The sequence below is a fragment of the Orcinus orca genome, chromosome 3 (assembly GCF_937001465.1).
Source record: "Orcinus orca chromosome 3, mOrcOrc1.1, whole genome shotgun sequence".
NCBI lineage: Eukaryota > Metazoa > Chordata > Mammalia > Artiodactyla > Delphinidae > Orcinus > Orcinus orca.
Genome location: NC_064561.1, coordinates 19,801,214 through 19,828,998, shown reverse-complemented (window position 1 = coordinate 19,828,998; position 27,785 = coordinate 19,801,214). Strand labels below are relative to the sequence as shown.

Genomic DNA, 27,785 nt, shown 5'->3' with positions numbered 1-27,785 from the left:
TGCAGCCGCGCTAGGCCGGTGCTACGGGGCCCCGGGCACTGGGTGCAGGCCTCGAGGTGCCTGGCGCCCGAGAGCAGAGCGCCCCAGGCCAGGGATTAGGCCAGCAGACTTGGCGGGGCCAGCCCGGCGGTCCGCCCTCCCAGCGCTGTTCCGCCGGGGTCCCGATGCTCAGCCCGCGGGGGTGAGGCGCGCGCTCCCCGGGGAGCAGGGTTGCTGAGCAGGCGGCCTGCGCCGGGCGGAGGTGGCACGAGGGGGCCATCTGCCTGGGTGCAGAGAACTGCAGCGTCCGCGGTGCGAAGCGCGACCCCTCCGGGCCCCCAGCTCGCGTCCACTGCCCCGCGCGCACTCATCTACTGACGCCCGCCCGCGCCCCCGGCCCAAGTCCCAGTGCCAGGCCCAGACCCGGACTAGGCGCGGGAGGCGGTGCAGGGATTGATTAGTGGACCCCTCCCCCAGCACTCCCCTCGCCCCGCCCGAGGCTGCGAGGACCCCTGGGCCCGGGGGTGGTGAGGGAGCTTCGTCCCCGCGGTGCCCGGGCTGGGGACTCGATCTCACTGGGCGGGGGCCGCACCGCGGCAGGCCGAGGTGCGGGCGCGCTGTCAGACTGCTGCCCGGCTCGGGTGCGGGGGGGGGGGGCGGTGGGCTCAGCGCGGGGGTCGCCCGGCCTCATCCCCCCTGCCGAGGCCACGGCTGGGCGGGCAGTGCCCGGGCCGGTAACCCGACCCGACCCAGCTCCCGGGAGCCGCTCACCCCGCACGGCCGGGCAGGGGGAGGGAGAGGAATGGGGGGGAGGGGGAAGGGAAGGGGTGGTGGGTGAGGGGCTGTGGGGACCGCAGGGCCGAGTCCCCGGCCTGTCTGCGCTGCTCTAGGGTGGCTGCCTTTGGTGCCTGGACGAGCCAGCCCCCTGCCTCGCGGGCGTCGGGCCTGCGGCAGAAGGGAGCCCTGGGGCTGTACAGGCTTGGCTCGGGGAGGCAGACCCGAGCTGCTGCCTCCATTTTGTTTCCTGCTCAGCTTGGTCTGTAGTGGTGGTGGTGTGGGCTTGGGGTGCGGCCGGGCAGGGGGTTCACCTGCGGCCGCGCCTGCTCGGGGTTTGAGGCCTCGAAGACCCCAGCCCCAGCCCCCAGGTGAGCCCCGCGGTAGGAGGGGGGTTGCCTTGGCCTCGGGCCGAGCGGAGCGGGCTGAGGGCAGGTGCCCAGTGGATGGGGAACCAGGGCTGTAACCTAAGATGGAGGCCGGGACTGACGCGGGCCCGAGCGGGGCTGGCGGGGCGGTCGGACAGGCCTCAGCCCGGCCAGGTGCCGCCGGGGCTGGGGCTCGAGACCGGTAGGGTGCTGGAACCGTGTGCAGCCCGGGGCCGGCGCAGCTCCCTGAGGTAGGTGAGGGGATCGGAGTGCCACCCACGACGCCCGCAGGCCCCGACACTCCGGTGAGGCGCGCGAGGCCCCTGGGGAGCCCGCCTCAGGCCCCGCCCGGGCAGCCGGGCCGGCCCGTAGGCCCGGGCCGCGAGCTGGCGCGCAGGGGGAGGAGAGGGGGCGGCAGCGGCGGCTCCGCTGATTGGGCGGCGCGCTCGCGAGCCCGACTTCACCCGCCCTGAACCCCGAAGAGTGAGGCAAAGGAGCGCGCGCCTTGGGGGAAGGGGTGCGCGCGCACTCGGGGCCCCAGCCGCACGCGGGCCGGCGCGAGGCGCTCGGTCGCTCGCGCCGCCGCGGGGGCGCGCGCGGTGGGGGTGTGAGGAGGAGGAGGCGGCGGCGGAATAGGCCGGGGCAGGTCGCATTCGCTGCCTTCTACCCTGAAGAGAGACGCGGGGGGAGGGGGGTGCGGTGAGCGGCTCCGCGCTCTCCCCACCGCTCCGCTCGCGCCCCAGTGTAATGAGGGTCACCCCCTCCCCCCAGCCGGCCCGGGAGGGGGCACGGGGCACGGTAACTAGTGCGCTGGGGTGGGCGGCGGGCAGGAGCGAGCGGAGGGGGGAGGCGGGCGGGCGGGGAAGATGGTGGTGGCCGTGAGGTGAGGGGCGCGGGGGAGGGCCGGGCGCGGCACAGGGTTGGTGGCCGGCGGCGTTGCAGCCGCAGGCCCCCTCCCCCTCCATCACTACCAGCCGGGCTCAGGCCTAGCCGGCCGGGACGCCGCGAACTTCCTCCCCGCGCGGCCAGTGCCCCGCCGGCCTCCCGCGCGCACCTCGGCCTCCGCCTCCCTTCAGGTAGCCGGCTGGGGGGCACGGGGCCGGCTGCCCTCCTGCAGCAAACTTTGCTTGTTGCTGAATATTGATGAGTGAGATCGGCTCGGCCAGGAGGTGCTGCCGGCGCTGCGGGAAGGAGCGCGGCCCGGGCAGGCGGCGGCGGCGTCGGCAGCAGCCATGTTTGTCAAGCTGTAGCAGCTGCTGCTGCCCTGACTCGGCTTCACTGGCTGCCTCCGTTTCTCCCCCTGCCGCGTTCCAGCCTCTGGGCCCTGCAGCCGTGGACCGAGCAGGCCTGCAGTCAGAAAGGCGAGCTTCGGGGTGCACCCGCTTCGGCCGACTCGCCTGCGGCCAGAGCACGGCCGCTGCAAAGGCTCCGGCGCCGGCTGGGGCGCAGGGTGCAGCGCTATTGTGACCGCTGCGCCCGAGCGAGCCAGAAAGGATGGGGGGGATAACCTTTTTGTGCAGCGTCCCGGAGCCCCCCTCGAACCCTACAGCCCCCTCCCTTCGGGAGATCCGGCCACAGGACCCCCAGCGGGGGAATGGAAGGACTATTGCTGTTTGAGATTTGGAAATTTCTACTGCCAAAGGGATTTTAATTTTAGATCAGCCCAACTGTCCACCAGTCTGCAGTGCAGAAAAAAGGGACGGCTGTTTCCATGTGGCAAGATCTGCCTATCTCCGGGAAGATGGAGTTTGCGGAGTCTCTCCGAGGCCATTTTTCCATCGTCAGCTGGGGAACTTTTTCCGCCCATGGAAGTGCAGTAGAACTAGGCTTCGAGGCCACTAGGCCTCTTGAAGTGGCTGCCATTTTGAAGATAAGAGCCAAATGGCCTATTAACTCAGATTAATTGCTGTGTTTTTGGATTCCAGGTTGATGCTGGCCCAGGATGGATCAGACCTGTGAACTACCTAGAAGAAATTGTCTGCTGCCCTTTTCCAATCCAGTGAATTTAGATGCCCCTGAAGACAAGGACAGCCCTTTCGGTAATGGTCAATCCAATTTTTCTGAGCCACTTAATGGGTGTACTATGCAGTTATCGACTGCCAGTGGAACATCCCAAAATGCTTATGGACAAGATTCTCCATCTTGTTACATTCCACTGCGGAGACTACAGGATTTGGCCTCCATGATCAATGTAGAGTATTTAAATGGGTCTGCTGATGGATCAGAATCCTTTCAAGACCCTGAAAAAAGTGATTCAAGAGCTCAGTCGCCAGTTGTTTGCACTTCCTTGAGTCCTGGTGGTCCAACAGCACTTGCTATGAAACAGGAACCCTCTTGTAATAACTCCCCTGAACTCCAGGTAAAAGTAACAAAGACTATCAAGAATGGCTTTCTGCACTTTGAGAATTTTACTTGTGTGGACGATGCAGATGTAGATTCTGAAATGGACCCAGAACAGCCAGTCACAGAGGATGAGAGTATAGAGGAGATCTTTGAGGAAACTCAGACCAATGCCACCTGCAATTATGAGCCTAAATCAGAGAATGGTGTAGACGTGGCCATGGGAAATGAACAAGACAGCACACCAGACAGTAGACACGGTGCAGTCAAATCGCCATTCTTGCCATTAGCTCCTCAAACTGAAACACAGAAAAATAAGCAAAGAAATGAAGTGGACGGCAGCAATGAAAAAGCAGCCCTTCTCCCAGCCCCCCTTTCACTAGGAGATACAACCATTACCATAGAAGAGCAATTAAACTCGATAAATTTATCTTTTCAGGATGATCCAGACTCCAGTACCAGTACATTAGGAAACATGCTAGAATTACCTGGAACTTCATCATCATCTACTTCACAGGAATTGCCATTTGTAAGCAGTTTTTGGTACAACTTAAATATATACATAAATGTATATATACAGGCAACTTAAAGGGAAACTATAAAAACCAGTTATAACTAATTGGTTTTTTGTTGTTTATCAGTTCACAGATGAAAGCCTATTGCTAACGATAAGCTCTTTGGGGAAATTTTACTTTGATTTAAAAAATCATCTTCTATTATATGAGTTTGGTTCTTTTTTGATTTTTCCCAATTAACTCTCCATTGAGGACTGGCTAAGAGTTAAACTTTAAGGGCATTTGATTGAGTTCAGATTTAAATGTTCAAGGTGGAGGTATACATTTGTTTAGCTTTTTCTTTTTTAAGTGAACCTGGCTTTGGCTTGCTGGTATCATGAGTACAGGTGAACCAGTTAATTACCTGGAGTCCTGTTTCTGCGTAAGGCATGGCTTATATTTTTAGTTGATGGGGTGACTTTTGCTGCAGGTCGAAGTGCATTTGGGGTAAACATTCAGAGTAGCTAAGATGAGAAGGCCTTCTTGGACATCAGTCAGAATTTAAATTGGGCTGATTTTCCTGAACTACCTGTTGTACAGCATCCTATGCTTCAGGTTCCTGCCACCATTAAAACCTTTCCAAGTTTTAAATTTTGAAGTGTATAAAAATGTGTGGTATGGGTGTATGTGTATAGAAATGGAAAAAAATGTAATTTGAGTTACTCATTAGTGCTACATACTATTGTTAGATAGTGGTAAATGATAAAGTTTTTTTAAAAGTTTGATCTTACGCAGAATTTTTTGACTATTCCTAGTTAGCTAAATGATCAGTTGACTTCTCTTAGCTTCAGTTTAATCACCTTTAAAATCTGATTGTTTTAACTTGATTGTTAAAAGATTCCTTTCAGCTTTAAATATTTGATTCTGATTTTGTTTCTGTCCAGACACATTGTCATGGTCACCTGTAATGTCACCAAAGAGGATCCCATTTCCTCCCAACATACTGCTGAAATACTATGTAAAGATTTAATCAGAGAAAATTTTATGGTGTGTGATGATAGTTATGAGTGCATTAAACATTCATTTTACTGTATAGCCCTGCTGTTCTTTAAAATTAGAGTGAGAATGTGGGTGTGTCACTTTTGTTTCTGTTGATTCATATCTTAAATATGCTTTAGTACTCCTTGATTTCTTAGCTTGCAGTTGCAGATTTAAAAAATTTGTTTTGGTAGTAATCTAGAGTCTGTATTGTCCGAGGTATTTTTCAGGGTAGATAGGCTGTATTGGCAGCCTATTGGCAGCTCAGACAAATCCTTCTTCGTGGGTTCATGTTGAAATTTATTTTACATGTATATAGTTTTGTCTTTTGAACTACATAAAAAAACTTAGATCTGAAGGTGGAGATACATATTTCTCTAGAAGCATACAAATATAAATCTATCAAAGAAATGTCAGTGGAGTATAGGTTCTATTAAAAACAGTTGAAAATACTGGAGCCTATAGAAAGTATGTTATGCATCTAAAATGAGAGTTAACAAACTTATATAAATGTAGAAAAACTTTTTTCAGGTAGAAAATCTAAATTGCTTAAAGATTATGGACTTGAAGAAGCAAGTATCTTTATTCTTTTTTTTGCCCCCCCCACCCAGCTCTGCTGCTCGTGGCTTGCGAGAGCTTAGTTCCCGGACTGGGGACTGAACCCGGGCCACGGCAGTGAAAGCGCCAAGTCCTAACCACTGGACCACCAGGGAATTCCCATCTTTATTCTTTCATTCCGGTTGTAGATGAAATCTATTGCTTTGATTTTCGCTTTTGATGTGTGTATATGTATATTTTTTGCCTTTGATATTTTTTAACTGAGGATTTAAAGCGAAATCAATCTCAAAATGCAAATGTAGTTGAACAATAAACCACACACTTGATGTTTTGAGACTATTCACAGTTGATTGGTTGATGTGGCAGGTACAGAGTGCTTACTCTGTATTAGATCCTGTGTTCAGGGCTAGAAATTAGAAAATCTTTTGCAAATGCTATTTGTCTTTTTTTCTGTCTGTAATATTGTGATAGAATGAGATTCTCCTGGTGAGATTAAGAGTAGTTATTAGGGTTTTAAGCCCTCTGTCTGGAATTAGGGAAAGACACATAGTTCAGCATCATATTGCCAGTTGTTTTGTACAACTAGCTATCAGCAGACTTTTCGCCTCCTGTCATAAACGAGCAGCCTCTTCAGTTTACCTTCATGTCCTTCAGTTTTTTCTGTGTACAGTGATGTGAAATGGTTGTCATTACAGTTAATAATCCTGACCTGGTGCTTTTATATTTAATTGTGTTGATACTGTCTAATTTCTGCCTATGTACATATACAATGTACAGTGCTTTGTACATTGTAGATACTTGGAAAAAACCTTCAAGGAAGGTTGGTCCCCAGAGCTCCAAGTTAAAGCAGTCAATAACTTACAGTTTATTAAGTGCTTTGGTCTGTATTATCTTATTGGGTCTTCATAGCCTTGTAGTAAAAACAGATGTCATAGAAGACATAGATCAACCTTCAAGGCACTTGATGTTATTGGAGACAAGACTGAAACCCTTGAAACCATAGAATTATCTGAGTACTCTTGGTTTTCTTTAGTGACTTTTGAAGGTCTCTGACACTCTTGCCTGGGCCTGAAGTGACTCATGGTTTTCTCACTAGGCTTATTGCAGCAGTTGTTTGTTTGCTACTCTTCCTCACTTAGATATTTTATGGAGATAAATATGAATAGAGTTAATTTATGCTATGGTGGTATTCATGAATTTGGGGATCCTCAAAGTTCTTAGGATGTAGCCAGCCTCCAGGATGGTCTGACATACATTTTATATTAGTGATCCTCTTTATCTAAAGACTGCTAAAAATGAATACACTCAAAATGAGGACTAAAATTTCATAAGTAAATAAGGAGAAAAAGGTTTATTTAGGATCTTATATTGAAAAGTAAAATTAAGAATTATAAAAGTAAGTTTTATTTATTTATTTTTGAAAAGACACATATATATATCTTTTAAATATTATTTTTTATTTATTTATTTTTGGCTGCCTTGGGTCTTCGTTGCTGCGCGCGGGCTTTCTCTAGTTGCTGTGAGTGGGGACTATTCTTGCGGTGTGCGGGCTTTTTGCGGTGGCTTCTCGTTGTGGAGCACAGGCTCTAGGCACGTGAGCTTCAGTAGTTGTGGCACATGGACTCAGTAGTTGTGGCTCGTGGGCTCTAGAGCGCAGGCTCAGTTGTGGCGCATGGGCTTAGTTTCTCCGCAGCATGTGGTATCTTCGTGGACCAGGGCTGGAACCCGTGTCCCCTGCATTGGTAGGCAGATTCCCAACCACTGCGCCACCAGGGAAGTCCTTAAAAGTAAGTTTTAAACCTTTATCAAAATTTTGATTATGGGACTTCCCAGGTGGTCCAGTGGCTAAGACTCCGTGCTCCCAATGCAGGGAGCCTGGGTTTTATCCCTGACTAGATCCCACATGCTGCAACTAAGAGCCCGCACACGGCAACGAAGATCCCACATGCCGCAACTTAAGACCTGGTGCAGCCAAATAAATAAATACTAAAAAAAAATTTTTTTTATTATGATGGCAACTATTTGTTATAAGGCAAGAATCAAATAGATTTTTAAAAATTTTGTCCAGCAAAATTGTACCATAGGAGATGGCATACTTTATTTTGCTTCATTTTCTCATTATGATCATAAGGAGGATAAATTTTTAAAAATATTTAAGGACTTAATCAGTTTTACTGAGGTTTTTGTTTTAAGAATATCCATTATGGAAAATTTCAGGTGTATACCGAAAAAGAGAAAATAGTTGAATTTCCATGTGCTCCTCACTTAGCTTCAAGAATTACTGATATTGGGACTTCCCTGGTGGATCAGTGGTTAAGACTCCATGCTTCCGCTGCAGGGGGTACAGGTTCGATCCCTGGTTGAGGAAGTTACACATCCCGCGAGGTGCAGCTACTCCCCTCCCCCTGCAATAAAAAAGAATCACTGATATTTTGCCAGTCTTGTTCTATCCTCTCTCCACTGTGTCATTCACTAACATTTCTTAACCCTTTGATGTTCATATCACTCTTTGAAGCTCCTGTCCTGTATCCTTATCAGTTGTCACTTGTTTACTGGTTGACCTAGATCAGCTTTTCCTTGCCTGTAATTGGGGTGATTCTTCTTTATTATTTACATTGACTTTAAGGAACACAGCATCTTTTTGCCAGATTTGTTTGCAATTTTACCTTGTAATTGACTTGCAATGTAATACTAGTTAGTGCTTCATTAGGTAGTGACAGACACTGTATCGTACATGGGATGGATGTTTGTATAGAGACTTTTTCTTGGCCACTTAAAAATAGATATCTTGGGACTTCCCTGGCGGTCCAGTGGTTAAGAATCCGAGCTTCCACTGTAGGGGGCATGGGTTTGATCCCTGGTTGGGGAACTGAGATCCCGCATGCTGCGTGGTGCGGCCAAAAAAAAAAAAAGGTATCTTGGTGTTGTAACAATATCCACCCGGTACAATCTTGGAGATCCAGAAAATACTCAAAAACCACTCCGTGTACTAAGTTCTGTGCTATGGATGTTTACATGGTTAAGGAGATCAATGGAGAGATGAATGAAACTTAGAGCTTCAAGGAAGAAGTGGGACTTGAATTAGTCTTGACTGGGTTAGGTTTGGTTAGGTTTAGAAGGGTACTTTGGATAAAGAGAACTAAATTGAACATAGTATTTTCAGAAGGTTGGGTAGGATGGGTGTCCTCAGGTAATAAGGCCTAGAAATCCAGACTGTGGCATTTGGTATTGATGTGATAGGAACTGGGATCCAGTGAGCAATTTCAGCTGAGAAGTGATTCAATGAAATCTGTGTTTGGAAAACTTTGGCTAGTAGAGAGTAGAGGCAATGTTAGGATGTAGGAGTCTGTTGCAGTAGTAATTAAAAATTAGAATTGATCAGAGTCAGTAGTAGAAAGAAAGGGGGTAAGTCCAAAAGATTATTTCAGAGAAGGGAAAATTGGCAGCCCTTTTAGGGTTGCCTGGATTGGAGGCAAAATTGGAGCCTGGATTTAAGGAATGAAGGAAAGAGATAAGTGCAGACGATGTCCACGGCTTGTCATGTTGGTGCCTGAGACAAAAATGATTCCTCAGGGGTTTTCTCCTCTTCCCTTCTCATCATCCCAGCAGTTCTCTACTCCCTGCTTTTCTGTCTCCACACGTCTCAGTTTCTGCTCCTTATCTGACTCTGTCCTTGCTGGAGGCCCTGGTTTTATTCATTACTCTTTCCTCTTTCCCTCTGGGATCTTTATTCTCAACCTTCACTGCATCACTTTTTCTGCCTAAAAACAGAATGACATCTTCCTATTCTAAAGGAATCTTCCTTTATCCTGTAACCTCTCTGATTATCTTTCCTCTTTACTGGTGAATTTCTTGAAAAAGTTGTCTACTTTGTTTACGTCTCCTTAAGCTCTGTGAATTGGCTTCTTTTTTTTTTTTTTTTTTTTTTTTTTTTTGCTGTACGTAGGCCTCTCACTGTTGTGGCCCTCTCCCTTGCGGAGCACAGGCTCCGGACGCGCAGGCTCAGCGGCCATGGCTCATGGGCCCAGCTGCTCCGCGGCACGTGGGATCTTCCCGGACCGGGGCACGAACCCGTGTCCCCTGCATCGGCAGGCGGACTCTCAACCACTGCGCCACCAGGGAAGCCCTGAATTGGCTTCTGTACTCTGTTGAAACTGTTCTTTTCAGAGTCACAAATGACACCTCCATACTTATCCTACTAGATGTGCAGCATTTTGACCACGACTCCTTTTATGACTGCTTGTTCTCTTTTCTTCCTCTTTCCTTCATTCTCTGCAGCCTCATCCGCTTTCATTGATTCACTTTACTGCTTCTCTACTGTGTGAAAACTCTCAATCTGACTTCTGAGCTTCAGACCAAGAAACTCAAACTGCCACCCGAGTTTCTCTTCCATCTGTATCATACTCACTTTTTTTTTAAAGCTTTTAAAAAAATTATTGACATTGCTTTTTTATTTTTATTTGTTTATTTATCTATTTATTTGGCTGCGTTGGGGCTTCTTTGCTGCGCGTGGGCATTCTCCAGTTGTGGCGATCAGGGGCTCCTCTTTGTTGCGGTGCGTGGGCTTCTCGTTGCAGTGGCTTCTCTTGTTGTGGAGCACGGGCTCTGGGTGTGGGGGCTTCAGTAGTTGTGGCATGCGGGCTCTAGAGTGCAGGATGAGTAGTTGTGGCGCAGGGGCTTAGTTGCTTCGCGGCACGTGAGATCTTCCTGGACCAGGGCTCGAACCCATGTGCCCTGCATTGGCAGACGGATTCTTAACCACTGCGCCACCAGGGAAGTCCCCATACTTACTTACTTTTGACCTTATCTCTTTTATTGCCAAACATGCTTTTCCTTCTGTCTTAATGATGGCATCATCCTCCATTTCTTCTCGAGGCTGGAAACCTTGGAGTCACTTATTTGTTTATATGATTCATAATACATTTGAGTGCCTCCTCTGTGCTATGCACTGCTAGTATTAAAAAAGGGAAAGACGTAGACTTGCTTTTAAGGAACTTTACTGTGGAAAACAAGTGTAAACAATGACAATAACAGAATGCCACGTGGTCTAATAGGTGTTATAGGTACTATGGGAGTGTGGAGGAAGGCATGCCTGGAGTAATCTGGAAGAACTTCATAGAGGGTTATATATAATTTGAGCAGAGACATGCCAGTAAGTAAGAAGGAATAGCATATGCAAGTGGCAGGAAATTTGATAGGAATCTGAGAGGAGTGGGGTTGTCAGGAGATAAAGTGTAAATATAGGCCTTGTATTCCATGCTGTAGGGTTGAATTTTTATGCTATTTCCATTCTACTATGATGTCTTTATTACTGGTCTTCATATAGTTTTTCTCTCCAGTCTGTCTGGAGAGACAGACAAAATTACCTCTGACCTCCAAAATGAGAAAACTAGGTCTCTGGTTAAAGCTTTATCTTCAGTGCCTCACTCCTCTCCCCATTTGCCTAACAAATAAGCCCAAATTCAGTGTCCTCTTTGATAGGACCTCATCCCGACTTTCCCAAATCTCATATGCTACACCCAGGGAATCCTGGCAGGGTTCAGCCAGGCTGAACTGTTAGCCTTTGTCTCCCTGATGTGATTCATCTTTTTGCATCTTAACAATGTGTAGCATGGTGCCTTCTTTGTAGTAGACACTTATATATTTATGGAGTAAAAGAATGAATGGTGGGGCTTGCCTGGTGGCGCAATGGTTGGGGGCCCGCCTGCCGATGCAGGGGACATGGGTTTGTGCCCTGGTCCGGGAGGATCCCACATGCCGCGAAGCGGCTGGGCCGGTGAGCCATGGCTGCTGAGCCTGCGCGTCCGGAGCCTGTGCTCCGCAACTGGAGAGGCCACAGCAGTGAGAGGCCTGCGTACCGCAAAAAAAAAAAAAAAAAAGAATGAATGGTGCTATTCCAGAGATACAAGTTGGGAATGGGAGTAAATTTTAGGTAGGAAGGTGATGAGTAGACTGTGAATGCTCATCCTCAATGTACCAAATTTCAAAACTTCAGTGATTTTTTTGACTTTATCTCCTCATGCATTTAATTTCTAAGGGCTTTGAATTTGTGCTCCCTGTATCTCAAGCATTCATTTTTCTCTCCATTCTCATATTTAATCTCTTAATTAAGGATATTAAATCATAATAGTTTTAACTTGGATAGATCCCTTGAGAATGTACTGTGCTACCTGTTTAGTAGAAGTCCCTTTAATCTCTCTGAGGCCCAGTTCCTCATCTCTAAATTGGGCGAATACTGTGTAGCCTACACGTTTGAAAGGATGCAACAAGATAATTTATCTGAAGCAGCTAGCACAGTGCTAGTTCTGAAGTAGGTGCTCAGTAAGTGATGCCTATTATTATTATATGCCAAGAGCCAAATGGACATTTGGAAGAGTTAGTTGTGAATTTTGAGAAACGTATCTTTGCACTTTTGCTTTTCTCTCTATTCTTGTAAACTGTTCTTCCTTAATCGGTAAGATAAAGGCATTAAGTATTTTTTCTGTTTTTGTTTAATAATCAGGAGAATTTGATCCATTTTTTTGTTTGGTAATCAGGAGAATTTGATTTGGGCCATAGGATCAGTATCTCTCTGCACTCCAGCTATTAAGTAGTTTAACTTTATTACTTGTTGCTTTTTGCCGGTTTTCTTTTGTCATGGATATAAATGTTTCATTTCCACCCCCTGGTTTTCAGGAGAGACCACCTCTTTTCTGGTGGTGGGTTTGATTTTCACTGAATGATCATTTCTGAAACTTTTTTAATGATCTCAAAATGTAGCCTTTTGAAGAAATTGCTATGAATAGTTTTAGTTAGAAAAGTAATATAAATTCATGGTAAAAGTGAAAAATGGAACATTAAAACAAAAAGGAACTTTATTTCTGTCACCCTTCATATGCTCCCTCTTTTTTTTTTTGGGCGTGGGGGCCCACACTGTGCAGTTTGTGGGATCCCAGTTCCCTGACCAGGGATTGAACCCCAGCCCTCTGCAGTGAAAGCACAGAGTCCTAACCACTGGACCACCGGGGAATTCCCAGTTGTCACTCATGTTCATTCTTTATATTTTATTAGAATTTTCTTTGTGTTTATGTACCTTTTTTATCTTTTGGTAACACGAATGGCCTGATAAACATATTTTTGAATACCTAATGTGTTGAGGATATCCATTCATATGAGCATGTAGGTAGATCTCCATTTTTTTATTATTGAAATTTTTATTGAAATCACTAAGTTCACATGCTGTTGTTAGTTGTTAGAAATAATACAGAGAGATCCCATGTATGTTTTGCTTGATTTTGCAATGATAATGTTTTGCAAAAACACCTAATATCACAACCAGGATATTGACATTGGTATAATCCACCAATCTTATTCAGGTGTCCCAGTTTATGTTTTTCATATTTTTTTTTTTAAAGAAAATTCTATAGTTCTATAAGGACATATTCCAGATGTCCCTGGTTTTACTTGTACTTGTTTGTGTGTATGTACTATGTTAAGTTCTCTGCATTTTTATCGCCTGCGTGGGTTTGTATGTGCACTACCACACTCAAGATGTTGAACACTTTTAATGCCACAAGGATATCTTCTGTGGTCCTTTTATATCATACCCATCTTCTTCCTGGCAGTTCCTCCTCCAACTTTTGCCAACTACTAACCTGTCCTTTGTTTCTAAAATTTTGTCATTTCAAAAATGTCCGTAAGTGGAATCATGCAGTATATATATAGCCTTTTGGCATTGGGTTTTTTTCATTTAAAATTCCCTGGAGAGTCATCCAAGTTATTGAGTATATCAATATTTTATACCTTTTTATTACTAAGTAGTATTCCGTGATACGTATCTACCACAGTTTGTTTAACCATTCACCTGTTGAAGGACATCTGGGTTTATTCTAGCTTTTGGCTATTAGAAGTAAAAGTGCTGTGAACATTCATATACAGGTTTTGTGTGAACATAAATTTTCATTTCTCTGGGATAAATGCCCAAGAGTACCATTGCTGAATCATATGGTACTGCATGTTTACTTTTATAAGAAACTGCCAAGCTGATTTCCAGAGTAACTGTACTATTTACATTCTCACCAGTAGTGTATGAGTGATCCAGTTTCTCTTCCTCCTCACCATCATTTAGTGTTTTCACTATTTGTTTTAACCTTTTTTTTTTTTTTTTCTCTTTGCGGTACGCGGGCCTCTCACTGCTATGGCCTCTCCCATTGCGGAGCACAGGCTCCGGACGCGCAGGCTCAGCGGCCATGGCTCACGGGCCCAGCCGCTCCGCGGCATGTGGGATCTTCCCGGACCGGGGCACGAGTCCGTGTCCCCTGCATCGGCAGGCGGACTCTCAACCACTGCGCCACCAGAGAAGCCCTGTTTTAACCATTTTGATAGTTATGTAATGATATCTCATTATGGTTTTTGTTTTTAATTTATTTATTTTACTTTCTTTTTTGGCTGTGTTGGGTCTTCGTTGCTGCACACAGGCTTTCTTTAGTTGTAGTTAGCGGGGGCTACTCTTACTGCGGAACACAGGCTCTAGGCATGCGGGCTTCCGTAGTTGTGGCTTGCGGGCTCTAGAGCGCAGGCTCAGTAGTTGTGGTGCACAGGCTTAACTGCTCTGCGGCATGTGGGATCTTCCCGGACCAGGGCTCGAACCCATGTCCCCTGCATTGGCAGGCAGATTCTTAACCACTGTGCCACCAGGGAAGCCCTCATTATGGTTTTTATTTGCATTTCCCTGATAGCTAATGATGTTGAACATCTTTTGTTTGTTTGTTTGTTTTTGCTGTACACGGGCCTCTCACTGTTGTGGCCTCTCCCATTGCGGAGCGCAGGCTCCGGAAGCGCAGGCTCAGCGGACATGGCTCACAGGCCCAGCCGCTCCGTGGCATGTGGGATCTTCCCGGACCAGGGCACGGACCCCCGTGTCCCCTGCATTGGCAGGCGGACTCTCAACCACTGCGCCACCAGGGAAACCCTGAACATCTTTTTGTGTGTTTATTTCCCATCTGTATATCCTCTTTGGTGAAATATATTCATGTCTTTTGCCCATTTTCTAATTGGATTGTTTGATTTTAATTGTTGAGTTTTGAGAGTTCTTTATGTATTCTTGATGATCTACATTCTTTATAATACCTGTACACAAGTCATAATTTTTAAGTATTGTTTCTACTTTTAGATAACTTATTAAAGAAACAATAAAATCATACAGACTTGTGGGTTCCCCTTAATAAATTGGAACAGATTTTAGTGTTCGTTACTGTTCTTAGGTGAAATTACTTTATTAAGGCCTCTAAAGTTCTTTTTACATGTCCAGTGACCTTACATAAAATATCAATACCATAGTACTGTGTTAAAGATTGTTGGAAGGATAAAATCCATTTTGGAGGATGAACAATTATATTTACACGTTAGATTAAATTAAAAATAATTACTGGTTATATGATGTCTCCCCATATACCAGGCAGAATCTGAAGGTAGTCTTTCTTTGTAAATTACTGAGGGTATATTCCTCTTGGCATCTCTAATTTCTCTTGATGCGGTAATTGGAGCTGTTGGGGATCCCTGGTGAAAGTCGGCAATGTTCAAGTTTTATCTATACCCAGTAAAAATAATAGACATCAATGCCATGCTAATTGTTATTGGATTATTATATCCAAAGGCATTTTTTTAACATTTCAGTTGGTTCAATGGACAATGTATTGAATCTAATCAGCATATGAAGAAAAAACACTTCCACCATGCCATGATCTGTAAAGAATTGCAGAGCAGTTGTTGAGAGGTAATACAGTTCTACATTTGAAGTGCTTCCTTTTTTTTAAACATAGTAGAGCTTTGAGGCAGAAGTGTTATAGTGCAGGTAATTAAACCACTGAAATTAGTTCTTTGGTGGAGCAGATATTAGAGTTTTAAGTAAAGTCTTGGTAGGTACCTTATTAATTTCATAGTAATGTCTGTGGAATTATTTCCTAAGGATAAACTGCTGGTAGGGGAATTATCAGGGCAATGGGTTAAATGTTTTGTCTCAGATGTACCTACTTCTTTATGGCTTTCCAAAAGGAGTGTACCATTTCACACAGTTCTAAATAGTGTATATACGAGTACAGCATTTTCCTCCCTTTGATAGCATGCCAACTTTGATAGCATTGATGTTTTAAGTTTTTTACTTCATTAAGTAGGTGTATACTTCTACCACAAGTTTGATTTTATTAATACAACTTTATTGTTGAAAATTATTTCTTTGTTTCTTGTTTGTGTTTCTCCTGTGGCCTTTGCTGTCCATATCCTTTGCTGACTTATCTGTCTGGATTGTAGTGTTTTATAGCCATTATCCTTTTATCTTACAGACATAAATATTTCTTCTCAGTCTGTTTTTCATTTTAGTTAATTTTCTATAGTTGTAGACTCGAAGTTTCATTTTTCATGTATCCAGATCTGTTTGGAGTAGTTTCTTTTATCGATTCGAAGCTTCTATATGTTGGATAAACCAACTTTACACACTTGTAAAAATTTGAAGAAATTCTGTCTGCTACAGCCTTAAATTGATCTAATAGGGATTTTATTTTAATATCCAGCACTGTGCTGATGATAATTTTTATAGTCTTTTTCTTTTTGAAAACAAATTCATATAGCTGTGCAAGGAATGTTTCCCTTTGTATTAGTTATCTTTTAAAAAAAAATTTATTTATTTGGCGGAGCTGGGTCTTAGTTGCGGCACACAGGATTTTTCTAGTTGTGGCATGCAGGCTCTTAGTTGCAGCATGTGAGATCTAGTTCCCTGACCAGGGATCGAACCCAGGCCCCCTGCATTGGGAGTGCAGAGTCTTAACCACTGGACCACCAGGGAAATCCTGTATTAGTTATCTATTCTGCCTAACAAATTACCCTCAAACTGAGCAGTCTAAAACAATAAACATTTCTCTCACACAGGGTTAGGAATCAGGGAGTGGTTTAGCTGGATGGTTCTGGCTCAGTCTGTCACGAGATTACAAGCAAGATGTCCATCACTGCTGCAGTCATCTGAAGGCTGTAGGATCCTTGTCCAGTATGGCTCACTCATATGGCTGTTGGCTGAAGGAGGCCTCAGTTCCTTGCTATGTGTGCCTCTCCATAGGGCTGCTCACAGTATGTAGCTGGCTTCCCCCAGAGTGAGTTGTCCAAGAGAGGAGAGACCTAGCAAGGAGATCCAAGGAGATACAATGTGGTAGGGGAATACCCTGAAGTGTGGATCACTGGGGGCCATCTAGGGCAACTGGTTACCATGCCCACCCAATAAGAAGTAGTTTTAATTAAAGGAGAAAGCTTAAGTATACAAAGTAGTGACACTTTAAAAAACGTATTTATTTATTTATTTATTTATGGCTGCTCTGGGTCTTAGTTGCGGCATACATGATCTTCGTTGTGGCATGCAGGAACTTTAGTTGTGGCATGAGGACTCTTGCGGCATTCGAACTCTTAGTCGTGGAATGCATGTGGGATCTAGTTCCCTGACCAGGGATTGAACCTGGGCCCCTTGCATTGGGAGCATGGAATCTTACCCACTGGATCACCAGAGAAGCCCCATTAACTTTTTTTTTTTTGCGGTTCGCGGGCCTCTCACTGTTGTGGCCTCTCCCGTTGTGGAGCACAGGCTCCGGATGCGCAGGCTCAGCGGCCATGGCTCATGGGCCTCGCCGCTTCGCGGCATGTGGGATCTTCCCGGACCGGGGCATGAACCCGTGTCGCCTGCATTGGCAGGCGGACTCTCAACCACTGTGCCACCAGGGAAGCCCGCCCCATTAACTTTTTATTTTTATTTTATTTTTTTAATAAATTTATTTATTTATTTTTTGGCTGCATTGGGTCTTCGTTGTTGTGTGCGGGCTTTCTCTAGTTGCAGTGAGTGGGGGCTACTCTTTGTTGCGGTGCACAGGCTTCTCATTGCAGTGGCTTCTCCTGTTGTGGAGCACAGGCTCTAGGCGTGTGGGCTTCAGTAGTTGTGGCTCACGGGCTCTAGAGCTCAGGCTCAGTAGTTGTGGCTCATGGGCCTAGTTGCTCCGCGGCATGTGGGATCTTCCTGGACCAGGGCTCGAACCTGTGTCTCCTGCATTGGCAGGTGGATTCTTAATCACTGTGCCACCAGGGAAGTCCCCCCATTAACTTTTTAAAAAATTAATTAATTAATTATTATTTTTTGGCTGCGTTGGGTCTTTGTTATTGTGCGTGGGCTTTCTCTAGTTGTGGTGATCAGTGGCAGCTCTTCATGCAGTGTGCGGGCTTCTCGTTACGGTGGCTTCTTTTGTTGTGGAGCATGTGCTCTAGGTGCCTGGACTTCAGTAGTTGTGGCACGCGGGCTCAGTAGTTGTGGTGCACAGGCTTAGTTGCTCTGCGGCATGTAGAATCTTCCATCCCCTGCATTGGCAGGCAGATTCTTAACCACTGTGCCACCAGGGAAGTCCTAGTTTTAATTTTTTTTTTTTTTTTTTTGCGGTACGCGGGCCTCTCACTGTTGTGGCCTCTCCCGTTGCGGAGCGCAGGCTCCGGATGCGCAGGCTCAGCGGCCATGGCTCACGGGCCCAGCCGCTCCGCAGCATGTGGGATCCTCCCGGACCGGGGCACGAACCCATGTCCCCTGTATCGGCAGGCGGACTCTCAACCACTGCGCCACCAGGGAAGCCTCTATATTTAATTTTGATAAAATATACATAGCATAAAATTTACCATTCTAACTGTTTTTTTTTTTGACCGTGCGATGTGGCTTGCGGGATCTCAGATCCCCGACCAGGGATTGAACCCAGGGCCGTGGCAGTGAAAGTCCGGCATCCTGACCACTAGGCCACCAGGGAACTCTCCATCCTAACTATTTTGATGTGTACAGTTAAATAACATTAAGTGTGTTCACATTTCGTGCAGCCATTCTCCAGAACTCTTTCCATCTTAGAAAACTTACCAATTGAACAACTTGCCACTTTCCCCTTCCTCCCAGACCCTGGTAACCACCATTCTGCTTTCTGAATTTGACTGCTCTGAATACCTCATGTAGAATTATACAGTATTTATCTTTTTTGTGATTGCCTTATTTTACTTAATGTAATGTCCTTAAGAGTTCACCCATGTTATAGTCCGTGTCAGAATTTTCTTCCTTTTTAAAGATTTTCTGCTGTATACCACATTTTCTTTATCCATTTATCAGTCGATGGCCACCTTTTGGCTATTGTGAATAATGCTGATATGAACATAGGTGTACAAATACCTCTTCTGGATTCAGTGGGGATTCTTCTTTTTTTGGGGGGCGCATCATGCAGCTTGTGGGATCTTAGTTTCCCACCCAGGGATTGAGTCTGTGCCCTCAGCAGTGAAAGTGTGGAGTCCCAACCCCACGGGACTGTTTTAACATTTTGAGGAATGGCCAGACTGTTTTTGCACAGTGGCTGTACCATTTTACAGTTGTGATTTCTTCATATGCTTGCCAACATTTGCTTTTTTTTTTTTTTTTTAAGCCATCCTGGTGAGTGTTACATGTTATCTCATTGTGGTTTTGATTTATATTTCCCTGATGATGTTGAGCATCCATTTATGTGCTTTTTGGACATTTGTATAGCTACTTTGGAGTCTGTGTTGTAAATCCTTTGCATATTTTTAAAAAATTGGGCTATTTTTATTGTTGAGTTGTAGTTCCTTATATATTCTGGATTAAGTCCCTTATCAGATATGATTTGCAAATATTTTCTTCCATTCTGTGGGTTTTTTCATTTTCTTGATGGTATCCTTGAAGCACAAAATTTTTTTTGTTTTCTTGTTTTTTAAATGTTTTTGTATTTGGCCATGCCGTGCAGCTTGTGGGATCCTAGTACCCTGTTCAGGGATCGAACCCTGGCCATCAGCAGTGAAAGCACAGAGTCCACTGGACCACCAGGGACATTCCAAAGGTTTTTAATCTTGATGAAGTCCAATATATCTATTTTTTTTCTTTGCCTTGTGGTGTCATATCTAAGAAACCATTGCCTAATTCAAGATGAAGAAGATTTACTCCTGTGTTTTCTGCTAAAAGTTATGTTCTTACGTCTTACACTTAGGTCTTTGATGCATTTTGAATTTTTGTACATGATGTGAGGTAGGGGCCAAACATCTTTTGCATGTGGGTACCCAGTTGTTCCAGCACCATTTGTTGAAAAGACTATTCTTTCCCTATTGAATGGTCTTGGCACCCTTGTTGAGAACAGATATAGATTTATCTCTGGGCTCTTAGTTCTGTTCTGTCGATTTATATGTCCTTTTTTTTTTTAAGATTTATTTATTTATTTCGCTACATCGAGTCTTAGTTGTGGCACGTGAGATCTTTATTGTTGCGTGCAGAATCTTTTTTTTAAAATAAATATTTATTTATTTGTTTATTGTTGGCTGTGTTGGGTCTTTGTTGCTGCGTGCAGTCTTTCTCTAGTTGTGGCGAGCGGTGGCTTCTCTTGTTGTTGAGCACGGGCTCTAGGCATGCGGGTTTCAGTAGTTGTGGCACGTGGACTCAGTAGTTGTGGCTTGCAGGCTCTAGAGCGCAGGCTCAGTAGTTGGGGTGCACGGCCTTAGTTGCTCCATGGCATGTGGGATCTTCCCGGACCAGGGCTTGAACCCATGTCCCCTGCATTGGCAGGTGGATTCTTAACCACTGCGCCACCAGGGAAACCCTGGCAGGCGGATTCATAACCACTGTGCGATCAGGGAAGTCCCTGTCATTTTAATTATAATATGTCTTGGTATAGATTTGTTTGGGTTCATCTTGTTTGGGACCCTCTGTGTTTCTTGTACCTGGATATCTGTTTACTTCTTGAGGTTTGGGAAGTGTTCAGCCATAATTTCTTCAGATATACTTTTGTTCCCCTTTTCTCTTCTCTTTCTGGAATCTCTGTTATGTTTAGATTAGCACGCTTTATATTATCATAGGTTTCTTATATTGCTTTCAGTTTTTTTATCTGGCTTTCTGTCTGCTGTTCTGATTGGGTAATTTCCATTATTCCGTCTTCTGCATTATTCAGTCTGCAGTTTATTGTCTTTAGCTCAGGTTTTATCCAGCAAGTGAGTTTTCTAATTTTTCTTGGCTCCTCTTTATAGTTTCTAGTTCCTTTTTACAGTAATCTACATTTCTATTGATAGCCTTTCTTTTTTTTTTTTTCTGTGGTACGCAGGCCTCTCACTGTTGTGGCCTCTCCCGTTGTGGAGCACAGGCTCCGGACGCGCAGGCTCAGCGGCCATGGCTCACGGGCCCAGCCGCTCTGCGGCATGTGGGATCTTCCCGGACCGGGGCACGAACCCGTGTTCCCTGCATTGGCAAGCGGACTCTCAAACCACTGTGCCACCAGGGAAGCCCTCATTACCTCTTTTTTGAACTCAGTGTCTATTAGACTGAAGAGATCTGTTTCATTGTTCCTTCTTTCAGGAGAATGCTCTTGATCTTTTAATTGGTAGTGGTTCTTTTGCTTCTCCATTTTACTTATATTTCTCTTACTCTATGAGTTTAGGAAAACAGTTGTCTGCTGTGGTCTTAGAGGGGTATTTTTATGTGGGAGTGTCCCTGTGTAGCCTGCATAGGTTTAGTATTTTTTGGTGTGAGGGCTGTTTTTAGTATGGATGCCTGCCACCTCTTTCCTCAATGTGTGCTGGCCGATATCCCCTTGATAGGGGGTGTAACTGGTGTTGTGGTGACCAGAGCCCACACTGGAAGTTGAGCGGGGCCTCCTCTTTGCTCTGTGGTTGTCACAGCCCTGTTAGGGGCAGAATCCGCTCCTTAGTTTTTGGAGTAGAAGGTCCCAGATCCGTTTCTAAGCTGCTGTGTGAGGTCGGCAGGATTGGAGCGCTTCCACTGGGAGAGGAGCTACTGAGTATTCCTCCACTGGAGCTGTCCACCAGGGAGCGCGCTCTGTGGTGTCACCTGAAACCCACTGTGTGGGCTCACAAAGTACACTGTTGTTGGCACTGTCCTTGTTCCCTGCTCAACCTTAGGAATGCTGGCAATAGACCCTGGTGACCCTCAGGTGCTGTGTTTACAAAGCCACCAGCACAGATCCACCAGCTCAGATCCAGTGAAGTCAGGTACCAGGACTGGAGTAGTCGCGCCATGTGAGCTATGGAAGCAGCCTGGACCCCGGCCCAGCCTCCGCGTGCATACTCCCGCACAGCCCACAGCTGCTAAGGCCAGACCTGTCCCAGCCTCAGGGGCACCCGTTGTCTACTCATGTCCCACAGTCCGAGTTTACAAAGCCAGCAGCCTTGCCCTTTTCTTTTTTTTTTTAACATCTTTATTGGGGTATAATTGCTTTACAATGGTGTGTTAGTTTCTGCTTTATAACAAAGTGAATCAACTATACATATACATATATCCCCATATCTCCTCCCTCTTGCGTCTCCCTCCCATCCTCCCTATCCCACCCCTCTAGGTGGTCACAAAGCACCGATATGATCTCCCTGTGCTATGTGGCTGCTTCCCACTAGCTAGCTATCCTTGCCCTTTTCTTTCTTTCTTTTTTAAAAATAAATTTATTTATTTATTTATTTTTGGCTGTGTTGGGTCTTTGTTGCTGCATGCGGGCTTTCTCTATTTGTGGTGAGCAGGGGCTACTCTTTGTTGTAGTGCATGGGCTTCTCATTGTGGTGGCTTCTCGTTGCAGAGCGCGGGCTCTAGGCGTGTGGGCTTAAGTAGTTACGGCATGCGGGCTCAGTAGTTGTGGCACATAGGCTCAGTAGTTGTGGCTCACGGGCTCTAGAGCACCTCAGTAGTTGTGGCGCACAGGCTTAGTAGCTCTGTGGCATGTGGGATCTTCCCGGACCAGGGCTCGAACCCGTGTCCCCTGTGTTGGCAGGCGGATTCTTAACGACTGCGCCACCAAGGAAGCCCCTCTTTGTCCTTCTCTTGATTAAGCATTTGCTTGGTTGTTCCAGACCTTTCTAGTAGTTTCCCCAGTTCTCATAGTTTTTTGTGTAGTTCTTTGTGATAGTTTTTCCCTTGTTCATCTGCTATTTTTGTGGAGGTACTGGCCCTTGAAGTTCCCTACTCCCTCATTTCTTCTGTTGTCACTCGAGACACGTTTGACTGTTAGAACCTTTCCTCAAAATATTTTTGGAGTTTATTTTTTGTAATAGTCTTCAGACCTTGTTTTTATTAGGGAAAATCAAGTAAGGATTGAATCTGGTGAAGAAGTTAAACTAATAGATCGCAGTTTAGGTTCTACATGTGGTTTGGAATTAACATGAAAGGTTTTTATCATGTAATATGTAGAATTGACTTGTTAATGGTAGTTTTTGACAAACTGCAGATAAATCTGGCCACCACCTGTGTTTGTAACAGCCCTTGAGCCAAGAACAGTTTTTATGTTTTTGAATGGATGAGACAAAATCAAAAGGAAGATATTTTATAACATGTTAAACTAATATGAAATTCAAATCTCAGTGACCATGTATGAAGGTCTGTTGGAATAGTTGGGAAAAAGACTATGAAATATTTACTGTTTGGCCCTTAACAGAAAAAGTTTATCGCTCTACTGTGTATATTATCCTAAGAGTTATTAAATGGTCTTGTAAGGACAATACTTGTTTACAAGTTCTGGTGTGTATGTCAAAATATTATTTTGTTCATAAGCACATCTCATATTTTAAGTTTTAATGAATGAAAACAGTAATTCATTAGTTAAATTAACTACAAATACAACTTTTCTGGTTAATCGGAAGGATGTTTATAGGTAGTCTGATATTCATATTGTCATTTGGTTAGCATTTCTTCTTACTCTCTTAATACTTTTCCTTGGTTTTCAGAAACGTGGATAAAAAGTTCTGTGTTCCCATAATACTGTTACAGCATTTTTCATAATATGTTTTGATTATTGTTCTGTCCTGTATCCCCGAGTAAACTTACAACTTCAAGCTTGGGATTGTGTTGTCTTTATTTTGTATCCTTGAGTCCTACTACAGTTTCTCATAAGTAGGTAAGCAGCAAATATTTTTAGGAGGAAAGAATGAGTATTGTTAGAGAAATATCTAGGTCATTTCTCATCTTGATCCTCCTGCAGAGAGGAAAGCTAGATTTATACTTTAGAGATATAAATTAAAATAAGTAGGGACTTTCCAGAGACTGAGTCAGTTGTAGGAAATTATTATACGTTCAAGGCACCAATAGCCAAAATGGTTATTTGGTTTTTAACTTATCAGTGTATAGCTTGTACATATTTATTATTTTATTGATTTTGTTTTTGGGCTGTGTCATCAACTATATGGTCACAAAAGATTAAGATTAGTTTTCTGTGGTGAGTAGAAAGATAATTTGAATGCATGTATGTTATAGAAAGTAATAGCATTTAAAAAGTCTCATTCGGGGTAATTCTTGCAAGGGCAAATAATCTTAAAGCTTTGACAGTAATATGTAGTATATCATTTAAACCACGTGGAAAAGGATATTTTGTATGTCATTTAAAATAATAGGTAGGGTAAAGTTTTAAAAAATTAATCTCCAGAATGGCAAGTGATATATCCTGTCTGCATTTTACAGTAAAGCTTACTTGCGATGTGAACATTCAAATTAGAAAATTCTACTTTTTCTTCATTTCACTGTCTTCAAACTCAGTGTTTTGAAATTGAACTGTTAAAAACTATTCTTTCAGTTTTTATCATTGCAAATCCAGAACACTGTCTGTCTGCATTTACCTGAAATGTTTAAAATAGGTTTTGTCATTACTTTTCCTGATTAGTACAGTATAAATCTAAAAGGATTGTCTTGGAAGAGCTTATAACAACTTAAAATTTTTTTTAAATGTTTATTTTGCAAAAAATCCTCTGGTGATGAGCTCAGGATTCTTTAACTCCAGAACTTAGTCCAGAGCCCAGGCCCAACTTTTTGCATAGAGCAAGATGATGGGTACCCAAACTTTGGGGATTAGTCAGAATTGAGCTTGACAATTAATGGTGTCACATTGGAAATTTGGTTTTGGGTTTCTCAGTAGTAAATGGAGGTAATACCCACCTATTAGCATTTATTGTAATTCCATTTATATTATATGTAAAAAGGCTTGGCACATGGTTGAAGGTTCTCAGAAATGTTTTTTTCCTGTAAACCTGAGATTCAACTTGGTCCCAATTTTTAAAATGTCAAGATTTTTCTTTAAAAATTCAAATACTGGCCCACAAACATTGGGTTTTCAAGTTATGAATGTTACCTATTAGCTCAACATACTTACTTGACTCAGTAGACCTAAGACCTTTGGGCTCTTCCTTCATCATTCAAATTGGTGTTTGAGCCTGTTTGTTCACCAGAAACTTTGGATACACAATTTCCATAAATCCAGCAGGTTTAGCTTTGAGAATCTAAGAAATGTGCATAAAGTGTGAGACTTGTTTTCTGTTCCCTTCATATTTGTATCAGGAGCCTCTTAGCAGATGCTATGGCTTTTCTTTTCTCAACTGCTCTTTGTATTTTGTTATTCCTATTTCTTTGTGGGAGTCAAACCATACACCACTGAAGGAGATTAGTTAAATTTCTGGAATATTCCTAGTAGACTACTGGCAACTGGAGGAGAAAGTGCACACTGGCTATGATTTTTAAATATGTGTGACACTTCAGCAGATGCTTTGCACCTTTGTGCATTCAGACTTTCCCTTTGCATTGCATGCTCTGTTTTCCCACCTACATATAATTACGACTTTAAGTTGCTTTATGTTGCAAGGACTGAAGTGGAAGATAAAAACTTTTACAGTATCTCATTATTTTTTAAATCTTTCATTTATTCGTTCATTATTCAACAAATATTGAGCATTAACAGTGTGCCAGACAGTATTTTAAGCACTGGGAGTAAAGTGACCCTCATGGATCTTCCGAGTCCTGTGGGGAAGACAAACAATTAATAAGATATTCCACAATACTTATGTAACAGCAGTTAAACTGAGGATTAGGAAGAAGAGAAGTAGGGAATTCCCTGGTGCTCCAGTGGTTAGGACTCCGAGTTTTCACTCCCAGGGGCCCTGGTTCGATCCCTGGTTGGGGAGCTAAGATCCCTCAAGCCGCACCACAGGGGCGGGGGAGAGGAAGAGGAGAAGTGTAGGGAACTCGTAGCATGCATCCTGGGGAGACTTGATCTAGTTTGGTGCTCAGGGAGTCTTCCTTAAGAAAGTGATGTGGAGACTGGGAATCCAAAGTTAACTGGGACATAAAAGGGGCTGGGAGTGTGGTGATGAGAGTAGGAGAGAGGAATTTTTTTTCTTGGCATGTGCTAATATCTTTTTATTTTTTAAATTTTTATCGAAATATAGTTGATTTATAATGTGCCTCAGATGCACAGCAAAGTGATTCAGTTATACATGTATTCTTTTCCATTATAGATTATTACAAGATAGTTCCCTGTGCTTGTTGGTTATCTATTTTATATGTAGTAGTGTATGTATTTTAATTCCAAACTCCTAATTTATCCCTACCTCCCTTTCCCCTTTAGTAACCATAAGTTTGTTTTCTGTGTCTGAGTCTGTTTTGTAAATAAGTTCATTTATATCCTTTTTTTTTTTTTTTTTTTTTTGGATTCCACATATACAGGACATCATATGATTGTCTTTCTCTGCCTGACTTCACTAGTATAATAATCTCTAGGTCCATCCATGTTGCTGCAAATGGCATTATTTCATTCTTTTTTATAGGGGAGAAAGGAATTGAAAGAGCATGTTAGGCAGAGGAACCAGCTTGAGTAAAGGCTACAGTAGTTTCAGTAATTGTGCGAAGTCTGTGAGCTTATGATTGAATCCTGGACATCCTGAGGGTCTGCCATTCAGGTTTCCTCTCTTTTTTTCTTCTTCTTCTTCTTTATTTAAATTCAGTATTAGATTGTGCATTCACACTGACTAGGGTGAGAGGAAACTCTTTATACGAATGCCCAGATTTTCCTCTCTGCTCTAATTATACTCTCTCAAGATGTCTTCCAAAGAAATGTTTATTTCAGTTAAGATTTTAGAGTCATTCTTTTTTGTTTCCTGCTTGAAAATGGTATTACTTATTACATTTGTAACACTTACATGTTTTATTTTAAAAGATTTTAAAATTTTTATTTATTTATTTATTTAGTCTGCTCTGGGTCTTCGTGGCGGCACGTGGGATCTTTAGTTGCAACATGTGAACTCTTAGTTGCGGCATGTGGGATCTAGTTCCCTGACCAGGGGTCGAACTCAGGCCCCCTGCATTGGGAGTGCGGAGTCTTAGCCACTGGACCACCAGGGAAGGCCCTAAAGATTTTTTTTTTTTTGATGTGGACCATTTTTATAAATTTATTTATTTATTTATTTATTTGCGGTACGCGGGCCTCTCACTGTTGTGGCCTCTCCCGTTGAGGAGCACAGGCTCTGGATGCGCAGGCTCAGCGGCCATGGCTCACAGGCCCAGCTGCTCTGCGGCATGTGGGATCTTCCCGGACCGGGGCACTAACCCATGTCCCCTGCATCGTCAGGCGGACTCTCAACCACTGCGCCACCAGGGAAGCCCTATAAATTTATTTTTATATATTTATTTTCGGCTGCATTGAGTCTTTGTTGCTGCACGCAGGCTTTCTCTAGCTGCGGCGAGTGGGGCTACTCTTCGTTGCGGTGTGCAGGCTTCTTTATCCATTTGTCTGTTGTTGGGCGTTTAGGTTGCTTCCATGTAGTGGCTGTTGTAAATAGTGCTGCAATGAACATTTGGGTGCATGTGTCTTTTTTTTTTTCCATGTGTCATTTTGAATTATGGTTTTCTCTGGGTATAGGCCCAGTAGTGGGATTGCTGGGTCATATGGTAATTCTATTTTTAGTTTTTTAAGGGACCTCCGTACTGTTCTCCTTAGTTGGCTGTATCAGTTTACATTCCCACCAGTACTGCAAGAGGGTTCCCTTTTCTCCACACCCTCTCCAGCATTTGTTGTTTGTAGATTTTCTGATGATGCCCATTCTAACTGGTGTGAGGTGATACCTCATTGTAGTTTTGATTTGCATTTCTCTAATAATTAGTGATGTTGAGCAGCTTTTCATGTGCTTCTTGGCCATCTGTATGTCTTTGGATAAATGTCTATTTAGGTCTTCTGCCCATTTTTGGATTGGGTTGTTTGTTTTTTTAATATTGAGCTGCATGAGCTGATTTTATATTTTGGAGATTAATCCTTTGTCTGTTGATTCATTTGCAAATATTTTCTCCCATTCTGAGGGTTGTCATTTCTTCTTGTTTGTAGTTTCCTTTGCTTTGCAAAAGCTTTTAAGTTTCATTAGGTCCCATTTGTTTATTTTTGTTTTTATTTCCGTTACT

General features: G+C 44.0%; 1 protein-coding gene and 1 non-coding gene across 10 annotated transcripts in view; one reads left to right on the top strand and one right to left on the bottom strand.

Annotated features, from left to right (window-relative positions):
• Positions 1-992: 992 nt before the first annotated feature.
• The window catches only part of NSD1 (nuclear receptor binding SET domain protein 1), a 136,688-nt gene continuing 109,895 nt past the window's right edge, over positions 993-27,785 (top strand). For 4 of the 9 annotated variants that reach the window (XM_004284816.4, XM_033414847.2, XM_049708753.1 and 1 more), the window contains exons 1-2: positions 1,721-1,919; positions 3,047-3,990. In XM_004284816.4, the coding sequence (XP_004284864.2) occupies positions 3,064-3,990 (927 nt within the window). In that variant the 5' untranslated portion in view covers positions 1,721-1,919; positions 3,047-3,063. Of the gene's footprint in view, positions 1,125-1,720; positions 1,920-2,042; positions 2,198-3,046; positions 3,991-27,785 lie in introns of those variants that run through there. The other 5 variants (XM_004284817.3, XM_033414846.2, XM_004284818.3 and 2 more) reach the window with 5 other exon arrangements.
• On the bottom strand, positions 16,298-16,370 carry TRNAG-CCC (transfer RNA glycine (anticodon CCC)). The gene has a single exon. It is a non-coding gene; the product is annotated as a tRNA-Gly (tRNA).